Source organism: Puma concolor, chromosome E3 (genome assembly GCF_028749965.1).
Source record: "Puma concolor isolate L17-30 chromosome E3, mPumCon1.1.hap2, whole genome shotgun sequence".
Taxonomy (NCBI): domain Eukaryota; kingdom Metazoa; phylum Chordata; class Mammalia; order Carnivora; family Felidae; genus Puma; species Puma concolor.
In genome coordinates this window covers 15,735,939-15,751,367 of record NC_141682.1, presented here as the reverse complement: position 1 = coordinate 15,751,367, position 15,429 = coordinate 15,735,939, and the positions used below count along the sequence as shown (strand labels likewise).

Sequence of the window (15,429 nt, the reverse complement as noted above, 5' to 3'; positions counted from 1 at the left end):
ACAATAACCAGTTAGAATCCGTAGTGGAAGAGAAGACCTCATTTATAACAGCTATATAAAAGATAAAGAAGTACATAAAAATAAATTTAGAAAGAAATGTCCTAAATCTGTGTGATGGAAACTGAAAAAATTCCCGAGCAGAGATATCTCTTGTTTTTAGATGTGGTGACTCACTCACTGTTCTAAAGATGTCACTTCTCTTTAAATTAATACGTAAATTTGATGAAATCCCATTAAAAGTTTCAATAACTTTTTTCCCCTAGAGCTAGCCTGGTTGATTCATGTGGAAAAATAAACATGCAAGAATAGTTAGGAACTCCTTGGTGTAGTAATGAGAAAGACTGGCCCTACCAGATATTAACACTTACTACAAGGCATCTGTAATTAAACCTGTGTTTTGGCTCCTGTTGAGACAGATTGATGCAGCAGAATAAAATAGCAGGAGTAGATCCAGGAATATATGGGGATTTCATATATAATAAAAGTGGCATCTCTTTTCCCTGGCAGGGGTATGGCACGACAAGCAGATAGCTACCTGTGAACATTTAAACTTGGCTCTGTGCATCTCATAGGTCACCATAGACTCCAATTGGGTTAGAGAACTTGTTGAAAAAATTTATAAGTAATAGAACCAGATGCATTATTTTATAACTTAGAGAAGAGTTTTCTGTATGATTCAAAATCTAGAAGCAAGAAAAGACTGAATTTACCAATGAGTTTTAAAAAGATTTGCATGGTTATAAGCATATCAAAAGACAAATGATAGAAAGGGAAAGTATGGGGCGCCTGGGTGGCTCAATCGGTTAAGTGTCTGACTCTTTGATATTGGCTCAGGTCATGACCTTGCAGTCCTGGGGTCAAGCTCTGCATTGGGCTCCGAGCTGAGCATGGAGCCTGCTTGGGATTCTCTCTCTCTCTCTCTCTCTCTCTCTCTCTCTCTCTCTGCCTGCCCCTCTGCTGCTCGCTGTGTGCTCTATTTTTCTCTCTCTCAAACATAAATAAACTTCAAAAAAATTAAAAAGGAAATATTTGCCTCTTCCATAATAAAGAAGGGGTTAATTTTTTTATTATACAGAGTGCTCTTAAAAATCAAAAGAAAAAAGACCTAAAACCTAATAGAAAAAATTGGCTAAACACCTGAATAGGCGAGTCTCAGAAAAAGCTCTACAAATAGACTTTAAGCATATGAAAAAATGCTCACATTCACTCAGAATTAAAGACAGGCACATTAAAACTACTCTGACATGACATTTCTCACCTACCAAAATCACAAAAGTTCAAAAACTGTACGGCATCCATAGCTGGTGAGGCTCTGAGAACACAGGTGCTCACACCTTGCTGAGGGGAGTCCGGAACGGTGTAACCTGTATGGAGGGGCTTTTGATTCACATGCATTTGCCCATCATCCAGCAGGCCTGGTTGTGTGAATTTGCCTTGAAGATTCATCTTCACAAATACAAAACAGCAGATGCCCAAGGTTATGCCACAAGTATATACAGCAAACAGCTGCCAGAGACTGGTTGAAAAAAGCATGATATATCCACACACTACAGACCTTGTTGTGCATCTGTGAGAAATAATAAGGTGGATCCATGTGTATTAATGAGATTTTCATGTGGTGTTGGATTTCATTTGGAGGTTGATCTGAACATAAGATTTTTTCTAAAAAAATAGTTTATTGTCATGGCAGATTTGCAAATTTATAATTTGAGTGCTGTGTGTGTAAACGGTATTTTGGAGCTGTGTTTACAGAAAGAACCTTTCACATTCTGACCACTAAACACCCGGTTCTGTTCAATTCTGACAGTAGCTACCTGGAGTTAGCATCAGACTGCAGATTTAGGGCATAGTCTTGCATAGGACTGTCTCCATTTCAGATGGCGGCTCTAAGTAGGGGCCGCCTGCCCTTCCCATCAACTGGTTATAATTTTGGGGTCCCATGATTGCCCTCAGTTTCGGTAATTTGCTAGAATGACCCAGAACTCACCGAAAGCACTATACTTACAGTTTTAATGGATACGAGTTAGAAACAACCAAGTGGAAAAGACAACAGGAGGAGTTCTGAGAGTAGGGAGGTGGGGAAGAGACTCAAGAGTTTCCGCGCCCTCTCCACGTGAAACCCAGGCACATCCTCCCTTCCCACCATATCCACGTGTCCGCTAACTAGGAAGCTGGTTAGTTAGCATCCAGAATGTTTATTGGGGTTTCATTGTGTAGGCATGATTGATTAGATTATTGGCCATCTGATTCTCCAGCTGACCTCCTTCCCTGTTTCTTTCCCTGGAGATCCAGCTGGCCCAGAGTTGGTCTTTCTGGTTGACCAGCCCCATGCTAAAGCTATCTAGGCCTACCCCCTCAGCCACCTCATTTGCATAACAATGACCCTTCTGGCACTTAGAAAATGCCAAGGTTTTTTGAAGCTCTGTGCCAGGAACTGGGGACAAAGAACAGATGTACTCTTTGTTAGGCCACAGACCTAGAAACAAACATGGTGAGCACTCAGTTCTTGTTTTCTCAATATCCTACCTCATTGAAAGGAATCAGGGCTTGGAGAAATGACTGATTCCAGGGCTGAGGAAGGGAGCATAACAGATGGGCCTGGGATGTCTTGTTGGGCAAGTGGATCATCAAAGACTGATGGAGACACATCAAAGGGACATAGGAACCAGCTTGAAGAGTTTCCCACAGGCCAAATTTGGGACAATTTGAGCATCAAAAATGAACATAATGATAATATGTATTGTATTATATGCAATGGATTGTATTACATCAAATAAAAAAAAATCAATCCTTTTGCTGCTCAACAAAAGGGAGGTACAAGAGAAAGTCTTTATAGGTTCCTAGATAAGAAATACAGAGGGTATGATAGAATTAATCATTTGTTTTCTATCCCCAGAGTGATAATTAATTTAAGCAAGGATTGCATGAAATGCCTTTGGGGGCCATATATGCACGTATTCTCAAAACATCATCCCAGAAACTAACCCACTTAGACATGCCAAAAATAAATACATCACTGGGGGAAAAATACCTACAGATGATTTGCTAATTACAAAGGATAAAATATACCTTTACAAATGGAGTGTTCAGGTGATTTTCGCCTGTACCAAAAAAGTCAAATTTAGCTTCATCATTTGTATTAAAATGACCTCGTGTCCCTCCTGACATGATGGGTAGTAAGATGTATGCAACATCATCTATGTAATTTTGTGTCAAAAATTTTTAGCCTGAGTCTAATTATGGGGAAACAATCAGACAAATCCAAAAAGTGGGACAGTCCAGACTCTTTAAAAAGAGTCAATGTCATAGACATTAACAGTAACAAAACCTGGGGTGAGGACGGGTCCAAGGTTTAAAAACGCTAATGAAACATAACTAAATGCATTGTGTAACCTTTGATCTTGAATCAAAGAGCAAAGGTCATTGTCTGGACATTTGAGGATACTTGAAATGGATTTTTTTATTAGATAATACTGGATTTTTGTTAATTTCCCTTGTAATAATGGTGTTGTAGTTGTGCAGTTCTGTCATTTTTTAGGAGATGAATTCTGTAGTGTTTAAGAGTGAAGTGTTATGGTGTCTGCCACATACAAATAGTTCAGCAAAGTTTTCTTTCTGCACATACATTCACGTGTATTTTATAGATGTGTATGTGTGCATGGAAGGGTAGACAGGTAATTATCAACAAAAGTGGTGAATCTAGGTGAAGGGACTATGGGTCTTGTACTTTTCGCCTTTCTGAGGATTAGATATAGAAAGTATGGAAGGAACTACTTTCTCTCCATGCTCCCAAAATAAAACAAAAAATCTAGTATCAACTGAATTATAAACTATTTATGATATAGCCATATGAGAATATCTCCCATTTTTTGATAGGGTCAGTTTTGAATTATATAAGGTCTTAAGAACTTATTTCTTGCGTAAAACATGATGACCCTCTAATTTTACTCAGGGTGGTCCCATGCTATAACAAATAGTAATATAAAGAAAAAAATTTAATGTTTATTTAATTTTGCCTAGTTAAACATTTTTTCATTACAAATTAACATACCTAAAAAATAAAAACTTAGAAAACAAAGGGCCAAAATCTATCAATAATTCTGTCTCCCCAGAAAAATTACTATTAGCATTTGGAATGTTTATTTTAACTTTGTTTCATATGCACCTGAATCTCTATTATAAAAATCTTTGTGATATTTTCAGGTAGTTTTTACAACCTCATTTAAAAATCTCACAGAAAAATCTTTTTGTTTTTTTCAGAAAAACGTTTTTTTAAAAATCGGCTAATTTAAAAAATGTTTTATTATATTTGAGAGAGAGAGTGCGCGCATGGGCGGAGGGGAGGGGCAGAGAGAGGGAGAGACAGAATCCGAAGCAGGCTGCAGGCTCTGAGCTGTTAGCACAGAGCCCGATGTGGGTCTTGAACTCAACAAGCCATTAGATCATGACCTGAGCCGAAGTTGGACGCTTAAGTGACTGGGCCACCCAGGTACCCCCAGAAAAATCTTTTAAAAGTAGTGTTACAAACAGGGATTAATTTTGGGAAGTTATTGTAGAAGCTGCTTTGTTTTGAGTTTTACTGTCCCTTTCAACCTGCACAGGAGGGAGAACTGGCAGATTTCGTGACTTTTCTGGTCATTTTTGGTAATAAAGTGTTACAGGTACTTTAAGACACAAAGTTTTTTTCTTCTTTTTCTTTTTATTTTTTTTTAAGGTTATTTATTTATTCTGAAAGAGAGAGAGAGAGAGGCAGATGGAGAGAGAGAGAGAAAGAGAGAGAGAGAATTCCAAGCGGGCTCCCCACTGTTAGCATAGAGCCCAATGTGGGACTTGAACTCATGAACTGTGAGATCATGACCTGAGCTGAAACCAAGAGTTGGCTGCTTAACCCACTGAGCCACCCAGGTGCCCCTAAGACACAAAGTCTTAATAAATTGACAGTAGAATGCCCAAGCCTAGGTAATAGGTAGTAAGTAATACTAAAGAAACTAAGTCAATTTAATTCAAAGGCGAAACTCCTCCCCTCTTTTCTACTTTCTGGCCTATTTGCTAGCTGCTGTTTTGGATCTGCTTAGGGTCTGGGGAACGGATGGGGAGCAGGAGAGAGAGAAGTAGGAAGTTCTTATGTGGTGTAAGGTGACTGTGCTCTCTCCCCTCGTCCAGTTTAAAGTTGACTCTTCTTCCACCCGGCACTCTCATTGCTTCTGTGGAGACACTGTCCATGGTGTCTCCTGCCTGGTTCCTTGCACTGAGCAAGTGTACCCCAAGAAGTGTGCTGCTGGGCGTGGCTCACTCCTTCCTCTGAGCCCTGTGCCTCTGGCTTCCTCTCTTTGAGGTCTGTCCTCTGTTTTCCTCTCTGGTTGCCCTGTTGGTCAGCATCTAAGGTCACCCCCACCTGCACTCTTGTCCCTTCCCACGGGAATACTCCTGAGTTCTTTATTCTGGGAGGACAGGCTGATTCCTACCCAGCAGCAGTGCTCACTTGCTGGGGAAACTAGTCAGTCCTTTGGTGTCTGGATTCACTGGGCAGGAGTCCTACACCAGTCAATGATGCCCTCTGAGTGCGGGGCATACAAGCAGCTTCTTTTGAGGGGCCCTGGTGGAGCCTCGGGGGCTTGAGATGTGATAAGGCACCTGCTCTCCAGCCTCTCTCCATTTGAGGCGGGATCTCAAAATACCTTACCAACATTCTCCAAAGAAATTTTCAAAAATCCTCTGTCCTTACCTCTATGTCCTCTATCCTTTTCACATCCTCAATGCGAGGGAGGTGTTTTTAGAGTTTCTGGTTCTTAGCTATTCCCTTTGAAAATACATAACTTGATCTGAACCTCCCTTTGAAGTTTCACTTAATTTCATACCCTCTTTATATATGTTTGAAAGATTCAAAGAATGCAGCTCCCTGTCCTTGTTCTTCCTAAATCTACTTTTCACAGGAAACCAGACTTTCTAGTTTGGCAGTATTCGTCCGGGTGTTTGACTGCTCTTACAAACACACCTGCATTTTGGTCTAACTTTGTTTTTCTGGCTGCACAGATGGGATCATTTTGTTCTCCCGAGTCTACAGACTGCTTGTTTTCATCTAACATGACAGCTTTCCAGTGCTGTCATACGGATTCACCTGGTTCATTTTAATGTTTACATAGTGGTCTAGGACTATGTCCCATGATGTATTTGGCTCTTGATGATTAACATTTAGGTGTTTGAACACTCTTGCTCTTATAATTTTTGCGGCTGGCATAAATTTATCTCAAGAATAAGTTCATAAAATTGAAATTTCTGGATCAAAGGGGATTTTATATCTACATCTATACATACACACACACACACGCGCACACACATTTTTAAGTATCTGTACACCCAGTGTGGGGCTTGAACTTACAGCCCTGAGATCAAGAGTCGCATGTTCCACCAACTGAGCCAGCCAGGTGCCTATTTTTTTATTTTTATTTTTTTAAAGTAAGCTCTATGCTCAGTCCAGAGCCCAACGTGGGGCTTGAACTTATGACCCTGAGATCAAGACCTGAGCTGAGATCAAGAGTTGGACGCTTAACCAGCTGAGCCACCCAGGCACCCCGGGATTTTATAGTATTAATAGATGTTTCCAAATTGCCCTATACAAAATTGAAAACATTTTTATTTCTTCTCATAGGAGAGAGATGAGATAGCCTATTTTTCTGTACCTTTGCCAACCCTCAGGTGTTATTAGTCTTTTAAATCTTGCCAGCCAGAAAGGTGAGAAATAATGACCTGATTTTAATTTGTATTTCTTTCATTTTGAGCGAGGTTGAACATGTTATCCTGTGAACAATCTCTTTCTTCCTCCCTGGTATTAGAAAACTACAAGGTCTGAGGGCATAGTCCCCAAGATTGCTTTCACTTCTGACACCAATTGCAAATTTTGGGGGAGGGGGCTCCTAAAAATCACCCTCAGGTTTGATAATTTGCTAGAAAGACTCACAGAACTCCCCAAAGCTGTTACCCTCATGGCTGTGGTTCTTTGTTGGGAAGGGGTACAGAAAATCAGCCAAAGGAGGAGACGCATAGAATAGATTCAAGAGGCGTTCCTTTGTCCTCCTCAAGATGTGTTGTCCTCTCAGCATCAACGTGCAGTAATACACATCAAGTGTTGCCAACCCGGGGGGCTTACCTGAGCTTCGGTGTCCAGTTTTTATTGGGACTTGACTGCCCATGTCTTCAGCACCTTCCCCCACTTGCAGTCAGCTGCGGTCTGAGGGGCCCACCGTGAATAACGGACGCTGCTGTCACTCGGGAAATTCCAAGGGATTCCCCGTTACTTTCCAGGAACTGGGGACAATGGCCAGATTTCCCTTCCGGCAAGGCCAAATTTTTCCCCGCACGCTGTCCTGTATGCATTTGGTTTGGCTACTTTTATAAAGCTCATAACCAAAAAATTCTTGGTTGGGTGTAAAACTCTAAGCCAATATATCCAAAATTATTTCTCAATTTAAAATTGCTGTCCATCTTTCCTGTTGTTGCAGCTTTTGTTCCTTGTTTCTGAATACTTCCACGTGTGGATTGTGTCTGTCATTTTTAGTAGCTTCTGTATTTCAGAAGCCCCTGGCAGAGCAGCTGTTAAGAATGACAAGTGCGTGGAGTGTGGGTTCAGGGCTTGGCCCAGCCAGTGTGTAACTCAGTGACCTGTGGGCATAGCTTAACCTTCCCTAGTCTTAATCCCCTTGTCTGGGGAACAGGGGCCGGGCCCTCTGCCTTCCTCACAGGTGTGAGTCAGATGCGAACATGCACATGACAGTGTGTCATCACCTCTAAAAGCCCAACAGATGTCAAAGTGAGAAGTTAGTTTGCTTAGATATTTTAAACTGGTTTATACATTTTCCTAGAGCTGGCCATTTAGTCTGTGTCAGGTTTTTCTGCTGGTAAAATTAGCACAGGTCTGAGACCTTTTTACTGTTTGTTTGTTTTTTTGTTTGTTTGTTTATTTTGAGAGAGAACATGAGTGGGGGAGGTGCAGAAAGAGAGGGGGACAGAGGATCCGAAGCGGGCTCTGCGCTGACAGCAGAAAGTCTGATGTGGGGCTTGAACTCAAGAACTGCGAGATCACAACCTGAGCCAGAGTTGGACACTCAGCTGACTAAGCCACGCAAGGACCCCGAGACCTTTTTGCTTTGAAAAATGTGTTAATATTTCTTAGGTTATATTGTCCCCAAATTGATATACTGGGTCAAAGCAAACGTATAATTTTACGACTCTTAAATTAAGAATCTGAGTAATTTTTTAGTGGCGAAACAGTCTTAAAACAGGATAGATTTCAGTGTACGAGATACCTGATTTAGACAGATTTCTGGGTTTTTACAGAAGGTTAAGAGAAGATATTTAAAGCTTTGTTTGCAGTGAGTGAAGAGTTTGCAGTAATTGTTTCTCCAACTTTATTGAGGCATGATTGACAAATATGTTAGGGTTGTACACTGATTTTTTTAAGGCGTGTAATGTGATGATATGTGTGTACATTGTGAAAAGATTACCACAATCAAGTTAAGAAATCCATCACCTCACATAGTTACCTCGCGTGTGTGTGCGTGCGTGCGTGTGTGTGTGTGTGTGTGTGTGTGTGTATTGAGAACACTTCAGATTTAATTTCAGCAAATTTCAAGTGTATGGTAAGAGTTTAGAATAATTTTTGGGTTCATTTTCACTTTGCTTTTCATCTCTGTCCATTAGAGGGCACTGGAGAGAAAGAACAAATGAAAATTTTGAACATCTGTGTAAATTATTTTTTAAATGAAATGATTTTGGACTTTATGAACTTGAAGCAGTTGGTTTATGACATTTTAGATTTCTCATAAAAAGTTTCTCATAAAGTCATTAGATTTGGGGCAAAAATAAATATTTTTCCGCCTTCAGTGTGACATGAAAATAAAGCCACCAGTTTTTGTTTTTCTTTATTGTTAGCTTATGGCAGAGTTTCCAAGTATGGCTTGTGTTTTCATTCTATATTGGACAGAATACACTAAACTACTGCCTGGTTGTTGGTTTTTTGTTTTTTTGTTTTTTCCCATGCATTTATTTGGCCTTTTAGGGTCCATTCATACATATTCCTGAGTTGCTTTCTGCCCAGTCGTTGCCAGGCATTGCACTAAATTGCCTGAATTGCTACTCTGGAGGAGACACTACTACTGGTTAGCAATTGGCTCTAGGGTTGGGCCAGCGTATTCCTATTATATAACCTCTTTTTGAGTAATACTCACTGAGTTTTTTGGAGTCCTGCTGTCTCAGCCTGTGCGTCTTGGGCAAATTATTTTACTCTCTGCTTTTGTTTTCTCGTCTCTAAAGTGGGAGATCATAAAAGTAACCTCTTATGAAGTTGTTATGAAGATTAACTAAGTTCATTCACTGGCACGCTTTATTTTATTGCCTGCCATGTAGTGTGTACTTGGTAACTATGAGCTATTACTGTATAAGCAGATATCTTCAAATAGGATAGGTTTGGTCCGACTGGTGTACCACCATGGTATTCTACCTCCCTCACTCTGTAGCAAGATCCAAGATGGTGAGTCTAGGGCTGAAGAGAACTCGAGGGGTGGGAGCGATGTCGAAGAACAAGGGAGCTAACGTGTGAAACGTGGGAAGGTTAGGAGGACAGATACGGATGCAGAGGGCTGGGGTGCTAGGGCGAATGGCGTGTTTGGGGAACAGTTTGGTGTGTCTGTGGTTTCAGGTAGGGGTGGAGATGTGCGGAGAATGAACTAGAGAAGGAAGGCAGGGGCAGGGTACTGGAGGCCTTTTCATTCTGTCAGGGGGATGTGAACTTCAACCTGAAGGCATTGGGAAGCAATGTGATTTGATTGAATATAGTGGATGGGTTGGGGTATAGGGCAAGAGGGTAGTTCAGTACAGATTCAGAGTATTAGGAGAAGTCAAAGTACACATTGGATTGTCTCATTCAATCCTCACATTGACCTTGATATCCATACTATTATTACGTCCACTTTACCAATTTACAGGGTAGGAAGTAGGTTTAGAGAAATAAAGCAATTTGTCCGAAGTCAGATGGCTGACAGGCTCGTAGGTGGTGGGACCAAGCCTAGACTCCCATCTCTTTGTTTCAGCCCCCAGGGGAGAAATGGTTTTTAGAAGAGAATCTGAAGAGTGGGTAGAGCACAAGGAGTCAGCAAGAGCCTGACAGTCTTAGGTTGTTTTTTGTTTTTCTCGTGATTGTGATTTGTAAATGTAGAGCAGAATGTTCCTTTTTTTTTCTGCAGTAAATAAATGTTGTTAAATACTCCCCACAGCATGTTCCGGTTAAGCAGACAAACAGTGATATCCGTATCATTAGTTTTGGAAATAAATGGTGAATGCTTGGTAATTACTCACCAGAGAAGCATTTCAGTTTATGAAAGCATCTCAGTGTGTCCAGTTCTTATTATAAAGTCGCATAGTACTGCAGTAGAATAATATGAAGTTGTTCTTCTTTCTTTATTATTTTTAAGGCTTTGGGCATTTGATTCACCCAGAAACACAAGGCGACACATTCCTTCAACCCCAAGACACCCACTGCCTTTAAACCAGCCTGTTTCACCCATGGTCTGTGCAGCCAGGAGCACTTAGGATGAGTTCTGGAATTATTTCTTTAAGTCAGGTTATCCGAAATAGAATCACTGGGTCAGAGGAAAACCATTTGAAAGCTCTTGACACATCTGTTCAAACTGCTTTTCAGAGAGTTCAGAAAGCTTTCTTAAAACCTACTAAACAGAAAAACTTCGAGTCCTGTTCAAAATTTGTCATTTAAAAACTGAGCTATGACAAGTAAGTGGCATATAGGGGGTTTCTTTCTTAAAGAAATGGAACCTGCAGGGGCGCCTGGGTGGCGCAGTTGGTTAAGCGTCCGACTTCAGCCAGGTCACGATCTCGAGGTCCGTGAGTTCGAGCCCCACGTCAGGCTCTGGGCTGATGGCTCAGAGCCTGGAGCCTGTTTCCGATTCTGTGTCTCCCTCTCTCTCTGCCCCTCCCCCGTTCATGCTCTGTCTCTCTCTGTCCCAAAAATAAATAAATATTGAAAAAAAAATTTAAAAAAAAGAAATGGAACCTGCAGATGCGGGGTTAAATTGCAGCAGTTTTAGCTTCAATACCTGAAGGAGAGTTTTAAAAAAAATTTTTTTTGTTTTTAGCGTTTATTCATTTTTGAGAGACAGAGCGTGAGCGGGGGAGGAGCAGAGAGAGAGAGAGGGAGACACAGAATCTGAAGCAGGCTCCAGGCTCCGAGCTGGCAGCACAGAGCCTGATGTGGGGCTCGAACTCACTGACCATGAGGATCATGACCTGAGCCGAAGTCGGACGCTTAACCGACTGAGCCACCCAGGCGCCCCCGAAGGAGAGTTTTTAACATTGAAAGTTGCCAGATCCAAAATCAGTTACCGAAAGAAGGGAGATCTGCTCTTCTAGAGCTAGGAATATCTGTCTGGTAGTTTGGAGGCATTCATTATTCGGCCACCATTTACTGAATGCCCAACCGTTTGCCAGCAAAGCTCCAGGCTTAGAAGGGCTGACTGTATAGGAAGATGACTTCTCGCGAGAGCTTGGGGATTCTGTTTTCTGCATGACTTGATAAGGAAGGGAATCACCTGATGGATCAATGAAATAAACAGATTGAAACAATCCAGAAGGACTTTTTCCCAGCAGAAATGCTTTGGTAATGAAAAGCTTGTTTGTGGCAAAACACCTGTTTGGCACTTACCCGGCTAGGTGGAATTTTACCTTAAAGTCTTTAACAGATGACTTTTTTTTGCTGTGTCCTGTTTCCCAGGTGATAATTGGGATGGTACTGTGGTTCCTGGGACAATGGTATGAAAATGAATTAGGTAATATTGTATGATATCTTTTTTTTTTTTTTTAAAGAAAATTGGTACCACTTTTTGCTCCTGTGATTATGTAAGATTAATGTAGTCCTGTTTATTTATAAAGGACTTTTCACTTATTTATAGTCATTTTCCGAAGTGCCTAGGAATGTAGCTTGTAATTGGCTTTCCTTTTTGCGTGTTGGGAAGCAGCAGCTTGGAGAGGACGTTCGTTTTCTTTCAGGGCAGATGTGATGGGTTTGGGAGTTGGGGAGGGATGAGATTACAAGTTGGAGACAGGGAGACCATTTAGTTTGGCTCTTGCAGTTGTCCTGTCCTTAGGAGAAACCAAGGCTGGTGTGCAGAAGCAATGGCATTGTGGATGGAGTGAGCCAGTCTGTGGGAATTAACCTTTAAAACTTGGTTACTCGTTGTCAAATGGGGCACACAGGAGAGGGAGGAATCAAGGTTGACTAGTTGTGGGATCTTCAGTAATTTCTATTACGGCCATATAGCAGCTATATATGTTGTATTCTGGGCAAACAATGAACAGTGTTTGCACCTACAAGATTAGAATTTGGCGCTTTGCACTTCCTTCGGGAATGTTATGAGCCATTGTATTTCTTTTTGGAAATGAAGTTACTGCTGCATATGGAAGATGGGACTAAACTGCCATAGAGACAGAATGGTAAATGTTTGTCCTGAATGCTCAGGATCTCTCATTGTGGCCTCTGAGCTCTTTCCTATATAAATTTTGTATCTTAAATGGTTGAAATGGAGTAGCTACCCTCATATTTTATGATGGATAATTTCTCTAGTGATGGGACATGGATGATGGTCCATGACCGTTCTTTAAGAGTGTTCATTTCATAGGAGTCAGAATTAGTTTTTTTGTGGTGGTGGTGGTGGGGTGTGTGTGTGTGTGTGTGTGTGTGTGTGTGTGTGTGTGTGTGTTTATAACCACAAGAGGGTGTCTCTGGAACTCTGAGCACACTGGTCAGAGGCCAGTGTCACGGGTGGGTCCAGTTTTGGATTTATGTGGCCTTTGGGATAAGCATACATGCTTGGTGATGTTTTGTGGTGACAGGCTTTTGAGAGCAATTCTTGCATGATTAGTAGGGAGTTCTAGTAACTTGCTGTGGAATTACCTCAGAGACATTTAAACGCTGTCAAGTTCAAGGTCAGTTCATCTTGCTCTGCCACAGACTTCCTTTTTTTTTAAATTTTTTTTTTTCAACGTTTATTTATTTTGGGGACAGAGAGAGACAGAGCATGAACGGGGGAGGTGCAGAGAGAGAGGGAGACACAGAATTGGAAACAGGCTCCGGGCTCCGAGCCATCAGCCCAGAGCCCGACGCGGGGCTCGAACTCACGGAACGCGAGATCGTGACCTGGCTGAAGTCGGACGCTTAACCGACTGCGCCACCCAGGCGCCCCCAGACTTCCTTTTTAAGTTGACATCTTTTTAGGTCTGAAATAGACTTAAAAAAAAAAAGCCAAAGGATACTTTTGTTTTTAAATATTTTAAAAGAACAACTGAAACTTTAAAATTTTTTAAAGAAAATGCCTAGGAATAAACGGATCACTTTTATGATAGATGAGAATAATTTGTTGATGTTTGTAAATTTTTTCAGTTCTGTGTGGAAATGTATAGTTGAAAACTATATTAACAGAAGCAAAATTGTTCATTAGCTTTGCATTTTGATTATATTTAGTAATTAGGAATGCTGAGTTTAGGACAGATAGGACTAACTGGATTTATGTTTCTCATCATGATACCTCTGAGTCTCTAAAGTAGTTTTTCACTGACTTCCAATTTTGGAGTAAATCCCTGACGTATCAGAGAAGGTAGAGAAGTTAACTCCAAATTTCATTGGTTTACCTGTTTCTTTTTAAAAAATTTTAAATCTGTTTTACATTTTTTGTTTAGAGAACTTTGAACATTCACAAAAGTAGAATGATCTAGTGAATCCCTGTCACCTGTTGTCCAGCTTCAAACAAGGACCGTCCTCCTGTCTGTATTAGTTGGATGCAGATTTCAGACATCCAGGGATCTGTGAGGTGTTCTCACTACTGATTCTCTAGGGGCGGGGCACTGCAAACGGACAGGCACTGAAGGTAGTCTAGGGCTTGGTGGTGGGGCCGCTGCCAAGGTGAGTTATTTTGAATTTCTGCAGCTCTTACTAAGATCTGGCAAATGTAGTATAGCACAGACTTTGTGTGTTGCCCTGAAATAATTGATTAGCATTCTACCATCTTACAAAAAGACATTCAGATAACTTTAAAATATATGTACATAGAGTAAGATTTAAAAATAGAGGAAGAAGGCTGAGGCGCCTGGGTGGCTCAGTCGGTTAAGCATCCGACTTCAGCTCAGGTCATGATCTCATGGTTCGTGGGTTCAAGCCCCACGTCAGGGTCTGTGCTGACAGCTCAGAGCCTGGAGCCTGCTTCAGATTCTGTGTCTCCCTCTCTCGCTGCCCCTCCCCTGCTTGCTCTCTGTCTGTCTGTCTGTCTCTCTCAAAAATAAATAAACATTAAAAATTTTTTTTTTAAATAGAGGAAGAAATCAGTGTAAAGGGTGAAGATTATCATGTACTATGAAGCCACTTACAGAGAATTCAAGACAAACATGATTTGAGACTTTACACAGCCATCAGCGTACTGCTGAATTTTCTAGGGCCCAAAGTCAAAAGGAAACACAATCAGCCTTATATTATCCTTCAGATTTCTTTCTGTCACTGAAGACACATTTTCCCCACAGGATCATCTAGAAGGAGTCATTGTTGGGATGGCAGGTGGAGGAGTAATTTGGTCTCCAAACAAATGGCTGTCTGAGCATCTCAGAGCACTATTTTGACTTGTTTTGGGGGTTTTGCAGATACATAACCAGCAGTATTCTATTTTATTGAACTCCTGTTATATATCAGGCATTGTACCTGGTGATTTATTTCATTTAATTGTAATGTTCCTGCTCTCTAGCTATTACTTTCCTTGTTTTTCAGGTGAGGAAATTGAAATTCAGAGAAATAACTTGATGAATTTCGGCAGCTGTCGGTACTCAGATTGCTAAAAATAATTGACATCTAGATAAGTGGATTGTTGATTTACATTTTGCGGGTGTATGTGTTTGAGTATGTAGTTCCTTTTTTTGGAAAGCAAAAAGAAAAGAGAAAAGACTGGCAGGCCTTCTGCTCACTGTCTGACTGGGAATGCGGTCACTTTGGAGGAGACTGGCTTGTGTGGGCCATGGTTCGCGACGCACCTTCTTACCCATGCCATGTGTCCGTGACTGTTGTGCTGTTGTTCTCCTCGCTCCCTGCCAGCTCTGAATTTTGTTCTTTTAATTTCAATACAGAGAGAGAAGGAGCACCAGGAGGAGAAAAGCACTCTGGTCAGGAACGCCGTGAAGGGTGAAGCCAGTGAAAGAAGGGCTATGATAACCCCTGCTCTCCGAGAAGCCCTTACTAAACAAGGTGAGGACCGTCAGGAGGCGCTGTCACTGGACCGCCCTCCCAAGCGCTCTCATTTAATACCCCAGTGAGGAGCGTGAAATAGGGAGGGAGGGAAGAAGGCCCAGTGGCCCTGTCACTGTGGCGGCCGGAGCTGTCGAGACAGC

General features: G+C 41.4%; 1 protein-coding gene across 2 annotated transcripts in view; it reads left to right on the top strand.

Annotated features, from left to right (window-relative positions):
* Positions 1–15,429, top strand: part of LOC112859877 (S-adenosyl-L-methionine-dependent tRNA 4-demethylwyosine synthase TYW1) — a 210,959-nt gene that overhangs the window by 19,951 nt on the left and 175,579 nt on the right. For both annotated transcript variants that reach the window (XM_086692048.1, XM_086692047.1), the window contains exon 8: positions 15,169–15,286. In XM_086692048.1, the coding sequence (XP_086548174.1) occupies positions 15,169–15,286 (118 nt within the window). The remainder of the gene's footprint in view (positions 1–15,168; positions 15,287–15,429) is intronic.